Here is a 26,630-nt window from a genome sequence, read left to right on the forward strand (position 1 = left end):
GTTCTCAATGCCATTTTCATTGCTACATCCAGCAGAGTATGGTGCACTAGGGATTAATGCTGAATTTTTTGAGCCGTGTAATGGAAGTTTATACACCTGACTACCCTGGAATCCTAAAAGACTAAAATATCAATTTGAAATATCCTTTTTTTAACTCATTGAAGAATCAGGTATAGGCCAGTGTTCAGCTTTATTCTTGTAAATGGGTAGGGCTATAAAAATACCTAACAACACAAACAGTACTGCATACAGCACAGGCTGCCTATTTAGCATGGGACATAGTGGGAATGAGGGGAAGGGCATGACTTTAGTTCTGAGATGTTGCTAGAAATTTATGGCTCTAAAAGAAATTGAGGTGGCAATTGTTGAAAAAATAAAAATCTATATTACAGAGAGACCAAGCAAAACACTGTCAGGTCCATGCCAAGGTTGTCTCCAGTTGTCGTTTGCTCAAAACTTTGATCTAGTTAGACTGGAACAAAACCTTTCTACATTCTCTTTGGTTGTTTTAAACACAGCTTATATAGGTTGGTTAGTAAAGGTGTAGGTTGGTAAAGGTATGAGTTAGTAAATTTATATGGTAATGTACTTGCCTGTAAATTAAATTAATATAGACACATTCATGGCAGGAACCCACTAAATCATTTTAACTTATTTCAGTGTATTCTGTTAGCTTCTGTGTAGACATGCACTGTCAGCCCTTTGAATTTACCAGGGCAAAGTCTTATCTACACAAGAAACACTGTATCTAGACTCAAGACTTTAAACTAGCAGGTATAATTCACCCAAATTTGCAGCCTTATTTTCTTATAAAAATTTCAGTTTCTGTAGTGTGGGAAGCAATCTAAGCTGTGCTGAGCCTACAAATTAGGGGTTTGTAGTTCTACCCAACCAATATATGCACTTTCCCATGTATCCCAGGCCTCAGGTGCTGTCCGGTATCATTTGCGTTTCAAAACTACTATGTGTTGTGAAATAATGTAGCATGGATACTGCTTACAAAGGTTAAGATGTGCCATACGTGTCTTGGTCGCTGCATTATGTACGGTCTATTCATGGGCAATCAACCTTCCCAATGAACCAGAGATGCAGTACATCTGAAGGCCAGAAGGAAACAGTGTTCCCCACTCCTCCTGCTCATCACTGGCATTGTTTCACTTTGAACATTGTTTTCTGTGCCAAAGGCAGCTGTGCCTTAAGGCATACAGCAGTTTGCCAAATGAGCACAAGTAAGGGCTTCGGATTATTGTCAGATGATTTGTGAAGGGTATTAAATTTCCAGAGTATCCTGTGCAGAAAATAGAGGCTCATGTAAAAAACTTTGAGTCCAGGTCTAAAACACATTATTACTTGGCTATATAGAGTTTAACATTCAGCCTGTATTAAAGCCAATGACTGACTTAGGAAATGTAGACCCAAATCTGTGTTCAGACTTCAAATTGTCATAAAGTCTGTATGGTTTTATCTAGACCATTGTGTACTGGCCTTTTTACATAATACAAACTTGGCTTGAGAGTCTAAATGAAAGCATTTCTGCAAGTAGCACACAGAGGCAAATATGAGTGAACCACTTTCCATAGCAGCAAGGGACCTGATTCTGCACTGGCATTAGCTTTACCACGTGTAATCTTGTATGACACAAGAGATGTTTCTGTTTTTTTTATTTGTGACAATGACAGGGTCAGGATCTGCATTAATCCATGATTCTACCTTTGCAAAACTCAAGATCTATTGTCTGTTTCTGCAGAGTTGAGATGCCAAGAATGCGACCGAGTCTTTAAATATGAGCATTCCTATCTCTCCCATGTCCGCTTCCTATGTGTCCCAGAGAAGAGTGCCCTGCTATGGAGAAAATTCCAGAACCCTGAGACTGAAAAGAGCAACTTATCTGAGCAGACCACAAATTTCCACAGCCTGGCAAGGGATCTAGAGGTCAAAATGGCAGCTTGCAAAGATGATGCCCAGGGTCTCACAGGAGAAAGGAGAGCAAAATCTGAAGAGCCTGAGAACAGCAGGAGCAGGAAAACAGTGCTGTTGGAGAAAAACAATAATTTGAGTAAGGAATATAACTGTAGGGGCAAGGAAGAGGTTGGGGTAGAGTATGCATCAGCTGGTTCTTTCTGGAAGCTTAGTTCAGGGAGGCAGTCAGCTAGGAAGGATGCTTTAGAGCAGAAGCAGAGCGCTTTCACTGAGGTCAAGAGGATGAAGGAGAAACTGAGGAATGAGAGACCAAAGGAGCCAGAACAGAAGGATGGCACGGTACCACTTGGTGAAGAGCAGGTGTCAAAGGAAGTGTTGCTGAACTCCTCCGGTAGTGCATTCTCCTTTGTGTGGCCCACCAGAGCCCGAGCAGAACAGAAGAGTGCTTTCAGCAAACCCAGTAGGTGTCTAACAGAAAGAGCTGCAATTAATTCTTCTCATCCCATGAGTGAGTCACCAAAGAGCCTGGGGGAGCTGTCTGGCTTCATTGCCACCACAGACATCGTGTGCTGCAGCACTCTTCTCAATTCAAAGTTCTTTGTCAGTGATTTGTGTAATGCTCAGATGCTGCAGACAAGCATCACTCGGAGCAATGTTTTCCCATATACCTCAGAACCGTGGCCCAAACAAGCAGGAGGACAGTTACAAAACACAACCACCACTTCTTCTTCCCCCTCCTCCTCTTCCTTGACTCTTCTTCCCCCCACCTTCACGTCCTTTGGAGTGGCTGCCCAGAACTGGTGTGCCAAATGCAACCTGTCCTTTCGTATGACATCTGATTTAGTCTTCCACATGCGGTCACATCACAAAAAAGAATATTCCTCAGCTGAATCCCAGTGCAAGAGGAGACGAGAGGAGAAGCTAACGTGTCCCATTTGTCATGAGTACTTCCAAGAACGCCATCATTTATCCCGGCACATGACTTCTCATAATTAGAGCTGTGCAGACAGATCTCACCAAGGGACTGGGCAGGTTGGGTAAAGAAGAGGAACATAGTTCACTTGTATCTATTTCTTTTTAAGTTTACATTAATTTCTTACAGGAAATCACTGTTTACAATAATTTATAATAGATGCTTTGCAAAAAAATATAAAATGTTTACAAGAGTCTGAGTCGGTTGTAAGTTTTGAAAACTCAACCTAGCCCTTGTCAATCTATTTTTGAGGAAATAAAACAGTAAAATGAATGCACATGCAGTATTCATTTGCAAAAACTTGGGAACAAAATTATTGTTTTGCAAACAGAGTTTTCTTTGCTCGTAATTGATTTGCTGGTGTCTGTGCAGTACAATGTAATTACAGAAGTAACAACCACCTCATTGAATAAGGAATCTTTATACACTGAAAAAATCAGAGCTTATATGCTGAAGGAGAAGAAATTACTGTTTCGAGTAGCTTTGGTGGACTCTTGCTCCTTTATGTTAGCTGAATCAGCTATCTTACCAGATTTGTGAGTCTGGGTAAAAAAACTTATATCTCTCTGTCTCGTTGGCTTTGAAAGGGACTTGAAATTAAGACTCTATCTGAATTTGTGATTGTCAACAACTGGCCAATAGACTGCCAAAGAGGATGTGACTGGTAAATCAGTGTATCTGAGTTCTGTTCTACGCTCTGCCACTTTTGAAATGTCTTTCACAAAGTCACATCAACCTGGATCTGTATCAAAATATGACCTGTTGTCAATGGTATTGTGTAGACAGGGAGCACAAATTCTGCCCTGATCTGTGCTTGCAAGATCTGTGTGACTTTAGTAGGCGTACAGATCAGATGGGGGTAGAGTGTGGCCTGTGGCTTTCAGGTTTTGGATATACTAAAGGAAGCAACTAGGGTATTTGAGTTATGATTAGCTATGGATAGATAGAATCTGCACACTTTAATTGTGGATGATGATAGGCTCTGTTCTGCTAACAGCTAGAAGAGGAATGTCCTTCACACAATGACTCAGGCATACATGAACTGCATTGCATTAGACCAGCTTGTCTACCCTCTGGTTTCTACATGGGCCTATTCAGCTTTTTTAAGAAGAAAGTGCCAAATTCTCTCTATAGCCTGTCCATATGAGACATTTTTCTCTTGCCTGCCTTGGTTTGAGTTCTGTTTAGTGTCAGAAGCAGATGAGTTTATACTGCTCTGGGTGTGGAGGTCGAAGCAACAATCTTTTCTATTGTTACTGCAGCTCATCTAATTAGCCTTTCATTACTTTTTTAAATCCATTTAGTGGCTTGCTCTTCATAGCTTATGACAACATGTTCTTCAAGCGAGCATTTATCTCTCTCTTGTATAGTATTTTTTCAGGTTGTCTGATGTTTTTGTGGCCTGTCTCTGAGCCTCATCTGCTATTATTCCCTTTCAGATAGAAAATGATCAGAAACCACTCATTTCCCAGCTAAGAGTAAAGGACATTGCAATATGCTCCTTATTATTTTCCACCATACTGATTATATAATCCAGTGTCTGCTGTACACTGGACCGAAGTTTTCTCTGAGTTCCCATGATGATGCCTAGGCTGATAATGCAAGTATCAGAAAGTAAACACATCTGAGTGATAAAAGACAGCCTGAGAGTCTTAGGCTCTCAGTTGGGATCAACATATTACACTCCTTGTCATCTCTTGGGAGATTTCTGTAAGTCAGGAGACTGTATTCTTCCCAATATATCGCTGTTGAACATTAATACGTGGCTGTTTCCTATTAACATAAACATTTGACTTATTGCAGGCCAACCACTGGCTGTGCACCCCAGCTTTATTTTCCCAACATAAAGTGATTAAACTGTTACATTATGCCTTTGAGTTCAGAAGACATAAATTGAGACTGGAAGTCTGGTTGGATTGTAACACAGCTTTCCAAGGTCAATGGTGGAAGCTCTTTCACTGGAGTCATTTAAAACCAAATTAAACAAAAGCTTTGAAACATGGAGCACAGGGAACAACCTTGCATTGAGCAGGGGATGATATGGTTTCCTTCTAATCTTTCCATCTCTATTTTGTGTCCAATAACATTTACTGTGTAAGGAATATATTTATGGCAAGGTTTAATAGGCCAAATTTCACTCCATCTGGTTTTACCTGGGTGCCAGCCAGTTTACTGTGAAGTCAGTGTCCATAAAGTGTAATGAAGGACTCCATGGTGTAACTGCATTCATATGTGGTTAGGGTTATAGTTAGTTCCCATTAGTAATTTAGGCCAGATTGTGATCTCACTTATTCCAGTGCAAATCCAGAATAATTCAATGTTGCTACTCCTGATTTACATCAATTACTTTAAGATCAGCCTGGCCCAGTATAAATAAGACTTAAGATTTTTTTTGGTACCATTGCTACAAAATGTTCTCTTCTGTACTCACTGAAAGATGCCATGTTTTCTTAACAGCTTTATGGTTAGAAACCTAGCTTCAGATTTCTTCTGGAAAAAGACAAGACCAGCTGTGTAATGCCCCCAGTATTATGTTGGCACATCGCTTCAACATTACCCTGCTCCAAGGGCCTGTTTTTCCAGTGTGCTGCACCTGGCATACCATTTAGATCAGAATGGAGCAGTACCAAATCTAACTGGTTACATATTTCCACTGCTTTTGTGTTGGTGTAAGTGATCTTGAGAAAGTGTGGAAAATTAGCCACTGATAAACAGCTGCTGAATCTCAAAACCTCTCCCAATGGTGTGTTAGATCTACATCCTTAGAGGTCTCATCAGTTACCAAAATGCTTCACTCTGCTTATGGTATGAGGCTAAAGCAAGGAGCAAGAATACAGGGACAGATAGCTTTCCTCTATGTCATGAAGTTGTTTTCTTTGGGGAAAAAAGAAGGTAAGAACTCTTACCCAATTTCTTTGTGGGCATATTTCAGCCATAGCAACTTACATACTGTGACAACAAGCAATGTATAAATGCCTTCTGTGCACAGAAAGGCAAGAGGACCAGTTATGAACTGGTGGCAGAGCTAATTCAAAACGCAAAAATGAAGAGGAGACGTTTTTAATCAGCTTTATTTCTGGTACTGTCCTCACCTCCTTCAGCTGCAGGGGCAGTGCAGTTTGGTTCTGGCACGTAAAGATTTGGGACTTTCCTCCTGCAACATGGAAATCACGCTGCAGGCAAATGTGTGCAATAATGCCCTTGCTCCTTTGTAGGCGGCCACTGGCATAAAAATTGAGTGATCAAATTGCTTCTTATGCCATACTAAAGTGTTTTGTGAACTGACTTGTTTACACACACAACTGACCAATATGTCATCTTGTTGCCTGCTACACCTGCGCTGACATCAGAGCAAAACATCACAGATGCCAACAGAACCAGAACTTGATTCCCTGTGTGTAAAACGAGCTCCTGTGTAAAGTCCCTTGGGCAGGCAGAGAGAATGTCTTTTATGTGTTTCAAGTTTAACTGAGTGTATCATCTAAGCTGGGTTACATAAACCACAGGGCTTATCCAAAATTTTTGCAGATTTTATTTCTTTAAATGAAAATATTCGTATTAAAACTGAGCGAACCAAATATTGCACAGGCAGAAGGAAGCCTAACGAGACAAAGAAAAACAAACTTCCTATAATTGAGTCATGCTGGAAGCTTTTTTCCCCTTACGTCTAGAAGTCTGAACATTTAAATTGGTGCAGATGAAAGGAAATCCTGCTGGAGGAAAGGCACTCCACTAGAGCAGGGGTTTCATGAAGAAATGAAGGGACTTAAGGAATTCATGAAGGACTGCATTCTGCCACAGTGCAATACTGTGATTTTACAGCAGGGCTCTGTGTCTTTTCTACAAGTAGAAATGCTTGGAAGAAAAAAATAGAATTTTGTTTTTTAAAACAGGAGGAGACAGTTTGAAGCCAGCAGACTGGTTCTTTTCCTGCCTTTGCTAGCAACTGCCTGTTGCCTGTCATTTTGATCAAACCACTGTTTCTCACAACATCTGTTTCTGGATCAGTGAAAAGGGACATAACACAATGCTGTCACGCTTAGCTGTTCAGGCTGTGTTTCTGCAGTGGGTTGTGAGTTTACTGATAGGGAATGCCAGTAGGGTATTTGTTCAGTCATCGATCCCTGAACTTTTTCCAGTGAAGGTGTGTTTCTCCGTAGAAGCGGCACTCAGATATGCTTTTAAAGAATATATATTTACTTGCTTTTTGGGGGTAATTTTTCATTAATTGATGCAGTCTGTGGGCTCCCACTGGTCCACAGAGCACAGTTTGAAAATCACTGGACTAAGGCAGCTTTTGTGGTATGATCATGGAAGACTACATTAGAAGCACTCTCCAGAGAGCAAGAATGCATCTTTTTGTAGCAAAAATATGAATAAGCTGGCTGCCATTTCTTGGTCAAAGTCCTGTGAATGCTAGAGGAGAAAGATCATACTGCTAGGAGGCCTGATACACCAACTTCTTTCTTCCTGCCTTTTAAAAGGACATGATTAGGATTAAACTTTAGGAAATTACTCTAGGTGGGATGGTAAGGAAATAGTGCTATAAACTGCTGAATGACCATGTCAGCTCTGGTACCAGAAGAGAGAGGAGTGGCAGTTTCAGCGTGTTTCCTGTTGTGCTGTGGAAGGGCACTTCTGAAATTGCTTGTCCCTCCCTAAGAAAACGTCTGTCTAACTTTCTCATTTAAACCACAAGCCATGGATTTTCCATAACTAACTTCCATGCATAGTTTTGTGATGTTCAAACCTTTCAATGCAATGTAATTTTCTATACAATTGCTGTCTGTAGTTTTGTGAGGTCTGTTGATCAAGCTGTGCTGTGGTCATGGTTTGGTTTGAGCTCACAGTTTTAGTGGTCACTAGAAACATCAAAAATGCCAGATGGAGCCAAATCTGGGGGACATACATACAAAGTGGGACATACTGCTCAGGACCTAAGTCTTCCCTGACATTGTAGATGAAGGTGGAAGATCCATGCAGAAAGCAGCTGTGGGGAAAAAAGCAAGTTCTTGACCACATAGATGACAGAGATCTGCTTTAGTACTGAAAGTGCAGGTTTAGGTTTCAGGGAAAGTTCTGTTACCTATCATAATTCCAGATGTTCTAGAAGTGTTTGGTACCTCTAAACAGTACAATCTCACTAGGTTCAATGCCACTGGCCTCAGTGAGTCCTGCAGGCTCTGTCCTTACATGCATTTCCTTTTTGCCTGTTCTGAATTTACCTCCTTTCAACTTCACGGTATTAAAGTGAGATTGGACAGGATATAGTTCACCTATCCTGCTTGTTACCTCTCCACCGTGAGATAAGAAAGCCAGTCTTTTCAGTGTCTTCAAACAAAATGTTTCCTGTGATCCTACCTTGAGCAAAAAGTACAATCTAACACAATTTACACTACACTGTGTCTAGGTTTTAAGCTTATTGAAATGGGAATAAAGATGACGTAGCACTTGTGAAGGCAGGAAAAAATTGTTTTTTAACACACTGGCCTTTGTTAAGCCTGATAGTTCCAATGCCAATTAGCCAGTAGATGACCTGTGAAATAGTAAATAATATTTTGTCAATTAGTAACATTTGTCAAAGTTGCACATTGATTTTCCAGTGAAATCAATCACTTCAGTGAACTAACAGCACTATTGATTTCAAATAGACTCATCAGCAAATGCATCTTCATTGTTTGTTTTCCCAGCTGGATTCCAGTTTCTAGACATATTTATTCTTCATAAGTACTTACCATATTACTATGGGAAGGAATTATTTGCTATTTGTGCCCATACGGTATAGCTTTTGATCCTTGAATGGATGGCTAAAGTTTTTTAAATATTGGGTTTAACAACTACTATTGTTTGTACATGACAGCACAACTGATTGTGTTTAGGAAAACAAAGAAGTATATCTGGATCATTTAGGTATTAAAGAGACTTAAAAGACATTAGAAGAAATACGTTAGTGTTGTTTACTCATTCATTGACTACTCCTGTCTTTTCCATATTAAGAATCTTTAATATTCTTCATACATACATCACTTTACACAAAATCCTGTATGAGTTTTAATTAATTTAAATATTTTTCTCAACAACTAGCTAGTGCATAAAAATCAGAACACAAAAATGACTCAAAAGAGTCCAGGTTAGTGATCGCACTGAGTGTAGTTAGTAAGACAAACAAGTAGTAAAAAAGATGGAAGGTCTATTTAGTTGTTAAAATTATTTCCCTGTAAATACTGAAAAAGATTCTCTGCAGTCAGATGTTTAAGCACAATTTATAAAAAAAACGGCAGTAACTTACAAATGAACAAGAAAACAGCAATGTGTAACTACTACAGACTAACTGACTGAGTTTTGGGGGACCATTTTCCTAACTTAATTGCCTTACATCTGGCATTTTGTAGAGATGAGAGATTTTGAAATCTGTATTAGTGTTACATGTATTGCTAAAAAATCACAAAGACAGATGGTTAGATAAGAATTGTAAAAAAGACAAGGAATGTTATGCACTGATTAAGCTCATGCCACTAACTCTGTTAGTTGCCCTGGAATACACCATTACTTAACAAGTAGCTTGTTAGCAGGGCGCAAAGGATGTTTCTCTGCTGCTGCTTGTCTTTGGGGCAGGACAGACAGCAATCTGGTTTTAGCCTTAAGTAAAAGCATATGATTCTTTTCCCTGAGTCTGTTGATCTCAGCACTGGGTGAAAGAGGCAATGTAATGCCTTTCTCCTGCTCATTCTCCATCCCTCTGCCAGATACTAGGGGAGAAGCAGGCATGTACCTAAGAAACACCAGGAGTCTGGACAACCCTGACAGACTGGGAATTGTTACTTTTGGTACATCTAAATGATGAAATGGAGAAGAGACTAAACATAGCTCTTGCAGTTTGGAATACAGACCCTCCCAACTACTGTTAATTCTTCTTTAAGACGTATAAATAGGAACACAATTTCCAAAGGAGCGGAGGTGCCTTTTCTATCTTTACATGAATGCTCTGAGATGGTTCACATGCATTCAATACTGACAGCTGGGATTGTCTAAGGGACAGAAGGAAATCTATGATTTGGAGCTAAATCTTAAAAAACAGACACTGCAACAACTAACATTTACATTTGAACACAGGAGAGGAATCCAGAAACCCCAGTGAATTATCCAAGTACCCCAGCCATGCCCAGAAAGAGTTGGGTTCCATAGAACAGAGTAAAAATGTCAGCATGTTGAAAAGGGAGTCACTTTGATCTATGTACAGGGAACATAGAGACCATAGAGATTGAAATGAAGTTCACACTCTTTTCTAGGGTTTACATGTGGGGAGGTAGCTTGCTTTCCCTAAGAACTAGGGGCACGTCCCCCCACTGGGCTATCTAGAGCTGTGCAGGTGAGCACTGAGCACATCCTTTGCTTTGATGAGTGCTGTTTCTGCTGCTGTTTCCAAGTGAGGAAGCACCCCTTTCCCTTCCCAAGAAGCGCTCTCTGCAGAGGTGACTGATCTGGAGGTGGGGATGATGATGTAGAAGTTGGTATCATCTACTTGATATGTCTGTGGGGAATGGCAGCCACCACTCGTCTGTTCCCCAATGATGAGAGCTCTGCCCAATCTCTTCATTATGTATACAAACTCTTCAGCAGCTCCAGCTGTCACAGCACTGGTGAGGATTATTAGCCCCTTCTGAGATCCATACCTCTCCCCTGCCAGATAGGACAAAAGGCATCAGAAATGCATCCATTTTCAGAGATTTACTTGCATAATGGAGCAAGGGTAGCCAAGATACAACACGCTTCATTCCCTACCTGCTATTAACAATCAAAGAAGTTTGGAAATTTACTTTGTACCTGTGATGGTATTAAAGCACTTTTTACACTAGCCCAGCCTCTATACTGTAAAACAGACTGTTACCCTATATGGTGCTCTTGTGCAATCAGTTTCTGGTTATGAGCTCCAGCAGCTGGGAGGCCAGCTCATGGTTATCACTGCTGGCTTTTCTGTGGCTTTGACTTGTACAGGAGCTCTAGATCCCATCAGAGGAGTGGGATAGGCAGGTGAGGAAAGTGTTATTTTCCACTGCTCCAGCAGGAACACTCAAAGCTCAGCCAGCTCCATCTTCAGTTTCGCTCTCATCCCTACTCTAGGAACATAGCTGTCATAGAGCTCGGCCTGCAAACTATGCAGGCGGCACTTTATGAAATTATAATTATAGTGGTTTCCCACAGGCTTTTTATAGTCTATAAATGGAAGCTGTTGCATGGCTTTTGTCCCAAACCCTTCAACAAATAACCCTTTATTATTAGGATCTGAGCCAAGTTATCTCATTTTCTTATATAAACCAGCTGACAGGAGTAGGAGGGTTTTTGCACCTTATTTTCAATATATCTGAACATGCTAGATACTTTTTGAGAGCTTAGTTCCTTTGAAAAAGTGGCCAGTGCATCATTACTGGGACCTGATAACTTGAAAACTACTCTAAACTGCTCTAAAAATGTCATTCTTTAGATAACTTACAGTACGACATATAATTCTCATACTAAACTGTAAGAGAGGAGCCAATAGCACGGTAATTAATTTTCACACCATCTTTGCTCTTCTCATTTCACTATAGATGTAATATCCATTAGAAGACCCTTTTCACAGTAGATATATATAATACAGGACCAGATCCAGCTCCTTTGAAGTTAATATGAGTCTGCTCGTTCTCTTTGATGGGAACTGGAATGTGTCCATAGTAATCATATCCCTTAGCACAGCCCACCTCTGACTGCCTGGGAAAATAGATGGACCCTGCAGCATGTGACAAAGTTTAACCATTTCAGCATGCTCCAAGCCAGTAATTGCAGACACCCTTGTGACACTTTTTTTGGTACTGTCTTAGCTTTAAAGGAGCAAAGAATTAAAACCATTGTTTAAGGTTTCTTAGCACTCTAACTGTACTTTATGAGCACTGCAGAGCGCTGTGTCTGCATGCTACAGCATCCTTTCAACTTCCATGAACAGCGGTGCAAAGTGTGTGTGGGGGGGGGTGTGATACATTGCCAAATGCTCCAAACTCACTCAGACGTGCAAAATTTAGTGCTTTTCTTTCTCTCTTGCATTCCATGGACAAACTGGGTTATTGTGGGTGTTTTCATCTACTGAAACAGTGGATTACACAAGGTGGGAAGTAAGGAGCCACATATAAAACTATGTGTGAGTATCGGAAGAGATATTACTAGAGGTCTAGGCAGCACAGGATTTATTTTTAATTTTGGCAAAGTTTAAAAGCAACAAGTAACAACTGCTGTACACTATTCAGCTACACTTCTGAGGACCAGTTTACAAACCTCCGTGCGTAACATACCCCATTCCTAGGAGTGATAAACTCTTATTTGTAGATGGCATTGAGGGACATGGCTGAAATGCACATTTTTGTTTTCACATTCACTGCATAGCTTGAGCTAATTGTGGCAGGTGCTTTCACCAAAAGAGTTATGGTGTCTAATGGCTCACTTCAAAATATACAAGGAAGGACATCTGAAATGAAAAGCTACTCTAAAAAGAAACTGTCATTTTACCTTTGAGCTGTGGCTGGGTCCATATTTCCTTTACTGAGTCACTGGGTCTGTCGTAAACTTTGTCCAAGAGAATTTGGTGTCCTTCATCAAAGAAGTATGAGCATAGGATTGCTATGGAAGTGGTGGAGCCTCCAATATTGTACCTTTTCAAAAATTAAAAATATTAAGGAAACAAGTCAAAATTTGTGGCAGACAGTAAATCTTCTTTCCAAGTATTGTTCCTTAACATCAGTACTAAAAGGGCCTATTGCTACATTTTGATACATCTACATTAATTCTCCCCTGTCAGCATTTGCGCATTTATCAGAGAAGCAAAATCCTGTCTAAGAGTCTTGGACTGTTATTGCCCACAACTGACTTCAAAAGCAAACATAAAACTGAATGGTCTATTTTTTTCTTGACTCAACCTGGAAAAAAATCAGAAAGTAAACAAAGACTCTTAAACTGCAGAGAAACACCAGATTCTTGTTATTTTTCTACTCTGAATAACCCATGCTGTTACTGACATAGGCAGCATGAGTAAATACCTAAACACCAATATGTAAATCCCAATTTAAGCAACATGTTTGTAGAACTCTCGTGTTCTTATTTTCTGCTGCACACAATGAGAATTACTTGGTGTTTGGCACCTTATAAGATCAGGCCATTTCTTTTTGTGCCTAAAGATTGCGTTACCTGCTTCATTTAGGACAGTCATTTTTGAAAACTTTGGTTGTAGTTTAATTTCATACCAGTCTCTGAAGATTGAATTCACTGAAGAGCCTAAGTGTCATCGGAGAACCCCTGCTATCAATACACACAATGGAATACAAAATGATTTTTTGTCTGTCACTTTTCACTGATACTAGAGCACATACAGCACTGGAAATATTTGTACTTTGCTCACTAGTAGGAGATAGATACAGTGCTTTCCTGCAGACGATGTTAGGAGTGCCTGGCGCAGACATTCCAGCAAAAACCTGCTCGAGTTTTGTTCAGTCCAGTCCATAACTAAGTATTTTTTCACGTCCAGAAAAGGATTAGACAATCCAGGAGGCCTCTGTACCAAAGAGTGAAGCTACCTCTTTATCCGGCAGGATTCACACTGTGACTGGCTAGAACCAAAATAAGCCTCTTCAAGTGTGTCCCAGGTAGTGGTGTGCTGCCAGGAGGTCCTGCTGCTGCTGCACAGCCTGGAGGCAGCTAGACCCAGCAAAGCCCCGTGTCCCACTCATCATGGCTGAAGTGAGTGGCAAGCAGGCAGCCAGAGCAATGCTGCAGAGCTCTTCCTGGGACTCTCTTGCAGACAGTGAAACTGCAGAAACTTTCGTCAGTAATAATGACTGAGCAGTTGCTAGAGTTTTAACTTCATTTTTGGAGCCAAGTACTTCCTTCATTGCATACTTCTTGAGTGACATTAGGGAGGCTGTTTAGTTTATCACTGTCTCTTCTCAATGCTGTGAAAGTTAAAAATATGAAGTTCATGAGTGGCACAGCTGTTCCACGAAGAGGAACTATTAAGGGGGGAGACATTGTGCATTATGGTTAATCCCATGTAAAATTGAAATTATCAAAATATGACGTTCATGAGTGACCCAGCTGTTCCAGGGAGGGAAACTTGTAAGATGAGAAACATTATTCATTATGGTTAATTCCATGCAAAATTGAAATTATCAGCCTTGCCTTAAAATGATAAGATTGATTTAGGAAGAATTTCAAAAGGTAAAACATTTGGGGTTCTCTTTTATATGCCTTCAGAGACTGGGTCTTTTGTGTGCTGGAAATACATTAAATAAAAAAACCCAAAAAACAGCAACCCAAGAAAAGAACTACAATGAGACCATTTGGTACCTGGGACATGATTTCACCTTTGCTATTTTACTGCCCCTGTCTCTGATATGAGTTTTAGCTTGGAAGAAAACTGGAGCAAGAAAGAGGAAATTCACAGTCCTATCTCAAGTCTATTTGAGGATGGTGGTGCTTTTGCTGAATTTTAATTGTCATGGGTGTGTTTTGTTGGTTGCTGCCCTGCCTCCTCTGTGCTTTCATAGTGAAATCTCTCTCTCTGCTGTCATTGCCATGCTCATCTTTTCCTGCACATGCTGCAAATCCCATAAGAATATTAAGAAGATTACCAAATATTGAGAGCCCCATGATGGCAATGGACAGAAGTGGTTATAGCATTAAAACCAAGATCTTACAAAGGCCTTCTTTTCTTTAGTTGATATTTGTAATGTTCTGGGCTGACAAACATTAGCTCTGGACCAAAACAAGGGAATGACTTACCTAAATATTGTATGGGAAATGTATATTTGTGATATTCGCAGAATCACAGAATCATTAAGGTTGGAAAAGACCTTTAAGATCATCAAGTCCAACCATCAACCCAACACCACCATGCCCACTAAACCACGTCCCGAAGTGCCACGTCTGCTTTGATAGCTGGAAACAAATGGATGCCATCTTCTGTCTCGTTGGAGATTAAGATTTGGAGCATTGTTGACATACTGGAGTGTCCAACAGAATCCTAAGTTGAGAGCAGGCATATGATGTTGTAGCTTACTGCAGCAGGGTCTAGGAGTGCTACAGTACCTTTAAGCCACCTTTGTGCCCTGTGCACAAGGGTCATTCTGTACAGGGCTGATTGCCCAGGATAATTTAGCACTGCAGATATGGCAAACTAGATGTTGTAACATGGCCTTACGCATGGTCTGTTTTTGACTGTTCAATCACTTGACCACTGCCTGCAGTACAAGATTTAATTAAGCCATATATGTATATATGTAAAAAATTAATACAAGGCATATGCAGAGTTAGATTAGAAGGAAATCAGAGAAAGAAAACAGATGCGACATCCAGGATTGCGTTCTGCAACATATTCCCTAAATTTGCCTATTTAGTTCTAAACATCTCAAGTGATGGTACAATTTATCTTGAGATATACTTCCAGACTGTTATTATTTTCTTTGGCTGTTTTCCTTTTCTCATTTAATCCCAGCAATGTTAGCCTGTAAACAGGACAGTAAGCCATGTAAAGCTAATACACTGTTACAAATAAAATGCTGTTTTGAAAGAGCTTTGGTTATTTGCCATTCAAAGGTTTACCTCATGTCTATGATTAATGCATCTGTGTGAACAATTTTCTTCCAAACATGCTCTACCAGTAGGTCGGACACATGGGTTAGAAGTTCACAGTCTCCAAACATATCGAATCTCAGATAGCCGATGTTGTTTTCAAATACGTTTGTGTGGAATGAAAATTTAATCAGATCTTCAAATACTTCTGGGGAAGGGATCTGAAAAGAGTTTGGAAAAACAAAACAAATCATTTGCTGGCACTGATAGCTTGGCATAAGATTTAAAAAGAATTATGTGGGTCAAGTTTAGTCCAGGTGGGACATATGTGAGGAATGTGGCCATGTTTGAAGAACATAATGAATTATATTAAGATTTTTGCATATTAAGTTAGGTTAGCATTGGCTGCTGCATTGTTTGCCCAGTATAGGGTGCATCAACAACATGCTCAGAATCTGGATCAGGCACCTATTTGTCAGAGCTCAGTTTATTTTTGGAAGTATGGTCCAGGAATTTCCTTGGACCAAAGAGGCTGAAAAAAAAGACCCCCCAGCCCACAGCATAGACCACTATCCCAAGCCTGCCACTTAAGCCCACTTGCTTCCTTTAGCAGTTCTTTCTAAATAAGGCACTTGGGATTTTATAATCTCTTGATTGGCCTCAGATGACAAATAGCTGCTGGCTACAGGTGAGGTTGGCTCCAGCCCCTCTTAATGAGCCTGTCCCTGTGACGGTGAGGAACCTGATGTGTTGGGCATGTGCTAGGATGCTCATGAGTTAGACATGTGTTAAATCTCTTATATGGTGGCCACGTGCCTGGAGTCTCACGTGTTAAGCTGTGATTAATTTCATTTTGTTTAGCTTATGTTATTAAACACCAAACATTTTTTTAATAGCAATGTATAGCTAATAAAGTTATCCTAATAACCCCTACATGCATTGAGACATAGCCTGCTCCTATTGATAAATTTCTATTTGGCACGCGTACGTCTGAAAATGGAAGATTCTCCTTCAGCTTAAGGAGATAAGGCTTTGGGATATATATGACTGATGTGACCTTCAGCAATTTGGTCTTTTCTCCTCAGAGTTACTGTGAAAATGATTTTATACTTGCTTTTTAATCAATTGCCCTCTGCAATAGCTCAGTCCCAGACAATCCATACTTTTACACCCAAAAGAACAAGGAGTCAGCAGTAAGCCATGTGCTAAAAGGTGCTCTCCCAGCCTGCAATATGCTGCAGAATTTGGGAGGCATTTGGGCTTTCTGCAACTGTAGAGGAATCAGGCAATCTCCTGCCCTACAAGCAGTGTTCTGGCCTGGTGTTGCGCTCCTGCCAAAAGCAGGTCTGCCACAGCAGAAAGAGGGTTTCCAAGGTGTGTGAATGCAGCTGTATTTGACACAGCTCAAGCGCTTTACCTTTAGCTGTGGGAAAATTACCCACTATATCACACTTCTGGCTGCCCTAGGCTTCTTCATCATTCAACGCTTTCTGTATGCCAAAACTGCCAAAATTTCAAACATTAATTTAAAAGCCCTGTTGGCCAGTAGTTGTTGATCTGATGGTAAAAGCAAACACTACTGAGACCTTTGCTGTACCTTTCTTTCACACTGTACCTTATGAAACTAACCATTGTATCTGGACTGTAAACATATCAGTCCATCATTACTGAGTTTGTCATTTCCAATCCACTTCCCAGTGACAGCAATGCTACTTGATCTGCTCGCTGTACTTGGATTAACAAATCACAGTTTTGAAGAATATATCCAGCATGCATTGCATTATTCTGACAGAGCTTACATCCAGTTCAGAGGTACTGGTCCCCGCAGGAGAAAAAAATCATCACTCACTGGTAACATCTACAAATAAAATTGATGTGTTACTCTCAGCTACTTACTAATGATATTTTAACTGAACACACAGGTTTCTTAGCTCTGTTTCCAACAATAATTGCTAGATGCATACCCATAAGCATGTTGATTAAGAATAACCTCCTTGTCTATGTCTGGTAATTTTTTTTCTACTTGTTCTTTTACTGTGCTGCATCACATCTTTGCTCACTGAGGACTTCAGTACTTTCTAGCAGTGTTGTTAACTCTTGGAAATTCATTACAGATTTCAGCGTGGGCAGGTTGCTGTTGAAGCCTCAGGTCTTATGGGGTAAAATGAATATGGAAGGGTCTCAAATAAGCTCTTCTTGACCTTCATGGCTTCAGGAAAAGTTATAAAAATATATCTATTCTAGAGGGTCTAAGACCAGAAGTCAGAGGAAAAGCACTCAGAATGTAATTTTGGGGAGGTGGGGAAAGCCTCCTAATTTTTAAGCAAAAGAGGGGAGGAGGCTGGGACTGACAGCAGAGAGTGACCATCCTATAAAACTGCAGGTTCATGACACTGGCACATGGGCCATGTGCTGCTGGTACCTAAGGAGGTAAGTCTAGCTTCAGAGAGCAACAGCGTGCTCTCCTTTGGAAGGCAGGGCTCTCTTTGCAGGCCAAGGACAAGCTAGGACAGGATGCAGCTGAAAGTGAGATCCTGCTGCTCAGTCAGGCAATGTTTACATACAAATGACTTGATGTTAAATATAAACCCTCAGGTGCTTTAGTAAGAACACTATAAGCAATGTGGCTAGACTAAAGGACCTCCAAGCTAACACCACTTAAGCCAAGGAAGAATTGTTTTTCATTAACTATATAGGGTGTCCAGCTCTATTCTGCAGTCTCCTTTCATAAGTGAGTGGCCTAACTGGAACAAGTGATGTGACAAAAAATAGGACCTAGAATGCTTCCCTGGGACTCATGCATGGAGTTTCATCCCTGGTTCTTACTGACATATACCCCAACCATGGACAAACTACTTTTCCAGCTGTGCTTCTCTTCCCTCTTTTCCCCCCTTTCACCTCTCCCCTAAGTTGTTTTGTCTCTTTAGATGGAAACTGTGTTTTCATAGTTAATTTTGTGCTGACTATTGTAATGGAACTCTGATTTCCATTAAGGTTGCTAATGCTGTCAACTGCCAGCTGTTAAAATGTTATCAGCCAACACCCTTGTGCCACTGCAAATCCTGAGACTGGTTTAAGAACCATGAGATCTTGGGGGCTGGGTGGTGGGGTTGCACCTTTCTTTCTTAGAATAACATTTGGGTTCCCTGTGTACCCTCACAGGCTGGAATGGAACCATCCATCCTAGGAGATCCACCAGCTTAAGGACTGAGCAGGATCAGCTATATCCCTGACAGCCAATTCTCACTTGCTCTTAAAAATACCCATCTCACTGGGTGATTTCCAGACAATCCAGTCTAGTACGTCACTAGCCTTACTATTACAAAGATGTTTTTAACAGTGTAAACAGTCTAAGTTCAGTACTTTCTACAGTTTAAGCGCGTTACTTCTTGGCCTATTTACCATGGACAAGGGGACAGATTATTCTCTTCATATTTGAAACAGCTTCTTACGTATCTGAAGACTGTTTTCATGTCTCCTCTCGGTTTTCTTCTCTCTGTAATAAACAACTCAAATCTTTTAAACTTTTTCAAGATGACTCTTATTTAGTCTTCTCTTTACTCCTGTTCCTCTTTTCTGCTGTCTCCCCATTTCACCCACATCCTTCCAGAAAAGCATTGCCCAAACTGCACACAGTATACTCTAACTGAATTTTCTTTAGAGCTGAATGTGTCAGATGACTTCACATGTCTTACTGATTATATTCCTCCTTATCCATTCCAGTTTGACGATTATTATTTGTTACTGCAACAATTTGACTCTATTGACTTGTGTTTAGCTTACGAACTCTGAAGAACCCATATACTTTTTTACAGGACTTCCCAGAGTTGTGCAGTCAATTACTATCACCCTAGAAACTGTGTAAGAACCCTGCATGTGTTCTTATTTAACCTCATCCTGCTTTTCACACATCATTTCTCCAGTTTTTCCAGAACTGTAGCTTTGAATTCTAATCCTGCCCTCCATTGCACCAAGACAGTCAGAATGCGGGGGTTACCACAAGCAAAAACTGAAACCCTCTGGGATTGTGCTCTGGAAAGGATTAAAAGAGGTTATTTAAGGCTCTCAGTCCCCACTGAGGGAGTGCAGGGCAGAGTGAGAAGCTGTACTTTCACTCTGCAAAGGGCAGCACTGCACAGCGGTGTGTAAGCCTGCTCTGACAATACACAGCTTGTAACATACTCATCGCAAGCCAGTGAGCAGTTATTTTCTAGTCAATGCCCTGGAATATTACGTTTGAAAGAAAAATTTGAAAACATGATTCATGGCTAAATTTTTATTTTCATCCAAAACCCATTGAAAATCCTTAAAACTAATGGCCAAATCTACTGTAATATTAACGGCAACGGAAAAAAAGAGCACAAACGGATCTCTTTGGTGGGATTGTAGCTGCAAACGTAGCTGCATTGAGCTTGAGTATCAGGATCAGAATATGCAAGTTACTAGAAAAAGAAGAAAAGTGATTAACAAAGTGTCATATTCTTTTCTGCACCAAATACAAGAAGCAAGCATGAATTGCAAAAAATGAAGGGTCAATGAGAGTTAAACACGAGACTTTTTTGGCTTGCATAAACTTGTATAGTCCCACTGATTTTACTGTGGTTATGTTGATATAAATCAGCATTTTATGGGCCTGCAACAGTTTTTTTCCCACCTATTAGTAATAGAAGTAGCAATTTGATTATTTATCTTGACACTTTGAGGTTGAGCATTTTGATTTCACTCATTAATGAAGCAAATATATAAATAAGCAAACTATACTCCTTTCTGGTGAAACATCTGTAATGATTGCCTCCTTCAACAAGTACAATACTCTGCTATAGATACATATTATTTATCTGGGAACAGGAGGACTTCAAATACTGGAACAATTTCTCTTTATAAAGGATTCCTTTTTGTCTTTTACTCTGATCATAGTTTTCAGCTGCTTACCTAAAACATTAACACAAAAATTCTCTTAGGTGTGAAGACTGCATTAAAAGCGTTTGGGCATTATCAAGGGGCCAAAAATCACTCAGGGAGATGCTTGTCACTTAAAATTGACATAACACATTTGCAAAAATCAGGCATCAGTTTTTCCATAGGTGGTCTGCAATACTCAGATATTCATCAACACAAATGTTTCAATATGGAAAGGAAGGTATGACTGGAGGGAGAGAGAAGCAAAGAGAAGAATAAGAAGTAGGGATTATTAAACTGCACATCAGCAAGTTTACAGAGCTCTGCCTTATAAGCAAAATGCTATTTTCTGAATCACAAACAATATATACAACATTTGCCTCTGGGAAGTCTGACTTTGGAAAATGGCATTTATACAGCAGACAACTTGGGCTAGCATTGACCTTGCTGCTGTCATAGAGGACACATTCACTACCTTGTTATTATGCTTCAGCAACTATTCTAGTGTAGCAGATGCAAAGGTCTACACACATTTCACTTGTCTGTCTCCTATGTCCCATCCCATCCTTCCTGCAGTTATTCATCATCACTTTCATTTAATTGTGCTGGATCTGCTTCACTGTCAAGGTCATTATCAAGAAAACCCCATTGCCAAGGGAGAGGGTGGCTTGGAAGCTAGGTAGCACAAGAGAAAAACTAGCTCTTAGATTTTTGAGGAATAAATGGGATAGAGATTAAAAGAGCCACTATGTCCATGTATAGAACTGTCAGAAAAAAAAAAATTACAAATGAAATTAGTAAAATCATGTAAGCTTCACTGTAATCTTAAGGCATTTGCTCTCTGCTGTATTGGTATGGGGTGTTCCTGAAATGTTCCACAGAAAGCATCCCTCTTGGGCCTGCAAAAGCAAGGCAGGAAATGAAGGTGCAGGAAATGAAGGTACTCTTGCTGCCCAGTGCTCTGTGGAACACGTGAATTTTCTTTTACCTCTATCACAAGGAAAAGACTTTACTTCAATGACTTTAGTATCTTCATTCACTCACTCCCTTTTGCCTTAAAATATCTTAACACCTCTCTTTTCTCTCTGCCTCCCAATTTCGTCAAGCACTATGAAGGTATGCATACACCTTTGGAAACTATTTTAGCTTCATAAGAGACCCGTGCTTCTCCTATGCTATTTATACATTATTTCCCCTTGACGAAATCTCACGTTTGTCCTGATTTTCATCCACACTGATGTGATTTCCTTCTTATGGATATATCCCTGACCTCTTCCAATCAATTTGCTTGACAAAGAATGGAGGTAAACAGAGGTGTTAATTAGTATAATGACATTTCCTCACTAGTTCTGTCAGGGTCAGAATTTCACATCATGTAACAAAAAAGATATTTGTCCTGTACATCCTGTTCCCAACATTCAAGGTTGGAATAAAGTAAGTAAGTTTTGAACAAGGAAAAATAGCCAACAATATCCATTAACAGCCTTCAGTGAAAACAGTGACAAATTTGCAAGATTGGCCCACTTTGTAGAATGGGGAGAAATTATGACATATTGCTACTGATATGTTGCTAATAATTTAGCAGGAAGCTCTGTCAAAAACATCTTTAGAGTGAAGTTTTCTACACCTAGCAAATGTAGGAGGGAGAGTTATGGAATACAAAAATCCTTTAATTACTTATTTCCATTTAAGCTTAGAGGTAAGAATGGGGCCAGCATATCTTGGTTAACGAACTTGAAAAAAATGCCCTCCCCTGGCAATGCTTAGACTTTGTCCTTGACCTTAGTGTTGGAGATAATACCACAAAGGTCATGCCCACTTTAAATGATGCATGCCAAAAACTTCAGAGGGTGGAAGCCCACAGATTTCCTCCCCCAGGAAACATTTAATAGTTACCTGACACTTGGTATACCGTGGTTCATTGCAAAGGCAAATGCATTCCCTTAAAAAAGTAATTTTACGAGTCCCTGGAGAAAAGACGTCTCTGATAGCCATGCTACAGCAGTAGCCAGAAAGGAGCTAACTCCATCCAAGAAAGGGATCAGGTTATCCTAACCCTCCCTTTAATTTGAAGACGGAATTTTAACAAATGCTCCTGGGAGCTCCCTCCATCACAACAATGAACAAGAAAGACTGCCAAGGCAGATCAGTGTATAAATACCCAGGCTCAGAACAAAGCACAGACTGTTATGCAAACCACACAGCAAGGGAAAAAGTAGATTATTAAAAATCAATTTCTCCCTGGGGTCACCTAACTTCCACCCAGATATTTCTTCCAAAGTATTTCTAGGTCACTGGGAAACTGTCTGATGCTGAGCATGAGATACAATCAGAACAACTTTCCACTGTCACTACCAAAGGAGTTGCTTGTTATTCTGGTGTAATAGAAGTCAGGTACAGCAATTTTATATAAAAAAATCCATTAAAGAGTATGTGGCTGCATGTTTTGCGGGTGTTTGCATCTACTCTGGTCCAACCAAATGTTTCTTAAATTACAAACTGGGCTTGTAACCAGTGGGTTTCTCCATTAATTTATTACAGCTTGAAAAACCATAGCACTGAAAGACAGGGGGTCACAGAGACAACGGGGTATCTTCCCTCTAACCATGAAGCACTGCATATTTGCTTGTGGCAGATGGCAACTGAAAGAGATTCACAGCCTGAAGGTTGTTCTCAAAATGCGTGTATCCAGAGCTACCATCTACTACCACAAGCTACTACCCTGACTTGCCGTATTGTCAGAGGGAGCTCAGCCTCCAAAACCCACTCAGGCCCTGGCTTCTCTTCTGGGTATGGGTAAGTCCTGGTGGGTTTATGATATTGGCTAGAAACAGATAAGATATCTGACTCAGTGCTCCCATTCTAGCTGGCATCAGTATAGCTGGGTACAAAAAAACTGTACCTGTTTTGGTATGATCCCTGGGATGCTGTCCTTGGCATGTTCAGGGATGTAGAGTAATTTCAGGTGCTCATCATCAGAAAGAGCTTGCAAGTTGGCAGTCACCTTCCTGGCCAGCTCCTCTTCTGTATTAATCCTTTTATAATTGTCTTTGTTGATGTTCTTGGTGAGGTTGGATGCTATAACTGTCCCAATGTCCATAAAGGCATAATTATCTGCCACATGCTTGCCTACAGTTTGTAGTGTCTGTGGCACCTGTGCACGCAGTTTGGCAATGTGCTGAGCTACAGCCATGGCTTCACTGGCCTGGATGGTGATGTGTGGCTCCACCCCAGATACACTCCATACTTTGCCAGTAACTGGGCTGAGCACCACTTGGCTGGGGATGGAGGCATATAGGGAACTGTTACCAACCCGGTAAATGCCCACTGAGAGGGAACCACCTACTGTGGGCTCACCAATAACTGTGGCTCGGTGTAGATCCTTCATAGAGCGAGTGAAAGCTTCAGCTGCTGAGCCACTCATATGGCTTGTTAGGATGTAGATGTCCTTGAGGGAGCTATATCTCTTGCCGGTGACTTGGGGGAGAGTCCACACCTCTATGCTGCGGGAGGTACTACGATCAAAGACAGTGTAGAGGTGTTGTGCAGGCTCAGGCTCAAAGAAGTAGGAACAAAGTATTGGGATGGCAGTGGAGTAGCCACCTGTGTTGTACCTCATGTCAATAATCATGGCATCCGTGTCTACCAGTTTGTTCCATACCATCTGCACCAGCTGGGGCCCGATGGCCTTCACTGTTTCTGCCTCAGCCATCATATCAAAGCGAAGGTAGCCCAGGTTGCCTGGCAACACCTCAATTTTGAAGAGTGCCTCAATGATGTAGCTCAGTTCTTCAGGGCTGGGAATCATGTTGGGAAGCTGTTCTTCTGGTGTTGGTTCCACATGGCTGTGGAAGACATGAAGCCGATGGTCCCCTGAGGCCTCCTGCAAGTCACTGGTAAGCTGGGAAGCCAATGTCTCAAAGTCTACAGCTGATCGATAACCTCCTTGGGCCTGTTTTGTGCTGAGCATAGCACTGGCCTTACCAGCCACTTCTGGGATGGCATAGTGAGCCTCTAGGAGTTGCCCGGTAGCCTCCAAAAGTGGTCCCATGGTCTTGTGGAAAGCTAGCACCTCTTCAGCCTTCTCCAGTGCATCCTCAGCCAACACTATGGCATCAGGCACAACTCCTCCACCCATCCAGCTTTCCCCATGGTTGTCAATGAAGGTGATAACAGGAACTGTGATAGTTAGGCCATGGGTTATCCCCTGCTGAGGCTGCAGCAGAGGGAAGGTACGGGTGTGTGACAGGCTTCCTGCTGTGATCTCACCGATCAGCGTGGCACGGCCCAGGGACTGCATGAGGTAAGCAAACTCCTCAGCAGCTGTAGCAGTGTGGTGGCTGGTGAGCAGGTAGATGCCACGCTGAGCCCCATAGGACTGGCCCAGCAGTTCTTCCTGGCTGTTGTGCTCCTGTGTGTGGTTGGTGCGCCTGTCATAGGTTGTGAAGAGATGGACAGGGCCAGCAGCAGGATCTTGGAAATAGGAAAGTAGCAAAGGCACAGCAGAGGAGGAGGGGCCCCCAGGGTTGTAACGTAGGTCTACTATCAAGTTCTCTGTATTTTGGAGAGGCTCCCACACTTTGTGGACAATGTAAGGTCCCAGCTTAGCAAGCACAGAGGCATCTGCAAACTCATCAAAGCGCATGTAGCCAACATTGCCTGGCAACACTGACACCTTGAAGACAGTATCCACCAAGGTATGTTGCAGTTGTTCATTGTCAGGTAAGTTGGCTGCCACTGCAATTGGCTTCTCAGCAGGGGGGGCAGCAGCTTCACCTGGCATGATGACTCGGACCAACAGGCGAGGGTCTTCAGATAAGGTCTGCATCTCAGTGTTGAGCTTGGTAGCCAAGTCCTCTGTTGACTGCACAGAAGAGAAGTCAGAGGTGATGAGGTGCCGTAGCAGTGCTGGCACACGCTCCACTAAGCTGTAATAGTCCTTTAATATGTTTATGAGGTGGCTTAGAGTGCCAGGCACTGCTCTGCGCACTGCCAGGATGTCCAGAGATTTCTGCAAGGCTTGCTCTGCCTCAGTAGCCACACATGGCATCACCCCACTCACCTCCCAGCTCTGTCCACCCCCACTCAAAGGGCTCACGGATCGTGACACAGGAACCATCATATAGAAATTGGAGGGGCCAATACGCAGCTTCTGGATGTCCAGTGAGCCCCCAGCTGTCTTCTCCCCAACAGTGATAGCCCTGTTCATGTGCTTGAGGATGTAAGCCACATCTTCAGCGACTCCTGTGGTGTGGTGGCTGATCAGAACAATGACATCCTTGTCTTTGCTGTACCTCTCTCCCAACACCTTTGGCAGTGTCCATATCTCTGTGGTGGTGTTGGAGGGACGATTGTATACAGTCTCAACATGCAGCATCTTGTCTGCTTCATGCAAGTATGAGATGATGAAGGGAAGGCCAGAAATCTGTCCCCCAGTGCTGTGACGAAGATCTATCACCAGGGCAGATGTCTCTATCAGTGTCTTCCACACCTTGTCCACCAGAAAAGCTCCAACTTTCTGCACAATTTCCTGTCCTATGATATAATCAATCCTCAGGTAGCCAACATTGCCCTCCAGCTTGTCATATGTGACCACATGCTCAATAAGACTCAGGAGTTGTTCACGAGTGGGGGAAGCCTCAGCTTCTTGTTTGGGAGCTGCATGTGGTGATGGCTCATAGGAAATCATCAGTCTTGGGTCATTCAGAGCACCCTGCACTCCAGCTGTCAAGACACTGGCCAGCATTTTTGGATCCGTGATGTCCAGGATCTCCCCACTCTTGATTGCTTGTTCGATGGCTTCTTGCATTCCCACTAGGTTTTCAGGATAGCAATAGTTATCCAGAAGGACTTTAGCCATGTCCAGCACTAGAGTTGGCTGAAAGATTTCCTCAGCAAGTATGCTGCACATGATCAGTGCTGAAAACAGGAAAAAATGTGTCTTGATCATTTTGTCTTTGTATGGAATAGAAAAGAAGGAGAGAAGTCAGAAGCTCTTATCAATCAAGATGAATGTAGCTCTCCAATGACTCTCTGTGAATCACACTGAAATCCCTGTGTTGAATCCAGGTGCCCTGAACAGATAAAAATCTTTTATCTGCATTAAACCTTTAATCTCATTAAAATGGAGTGCATCATCCGAAGTGCACCAATAGATGAAGTTCAGCTCCTTCCTACTTCACAGCCCTCTTATGAAACATTAATAAACTTCAATCATCAAGGAAGATCTTTCTGGCAGTTAATTGCT

The 26,630-nt window shown here is 41.5% G+C and overlaps 1 protein-coding gene across 1 annotated transcript; it reads right to left on the bottom strand.

The window, feature by feature from the left end:
- Positions 1 to 10,244: 10,244 nt before the first annotated feature.
- On the bottom strand, positions 10,245 to 26,333 carry RBP3 (retinol binding protein 3; the record flags this gene model as incomplete). The annotated part of the gene is made up of 4 exons (XM_082002061.1): positions 10,245 to 10,573; positions 12,431 to 12,573; positions 15,515 to 15,705; positions 23,286 to 26,333. 4 exons carry the CDS (start codon positions 26,331 to 26,333, stop codon positions 10,245 to 10,247), a joined length of 3,711 nt encoding a protein of 1,236 aa, XP_081858187.1.
- Positions 26,334 to 26,630: the final 297 nt, after the last annotated feature.

Source organism: Phaethon aethereus (assembly GCF_964289735.1).
Source record: "Phaethon aethereus genome assembly, chromosome: 7".
NCBI lineage: Eukaryota > Metazoa > Chordata > Aves > Phaethontiformes > Phaethontidae > Phaethon > Phaethon aethereus.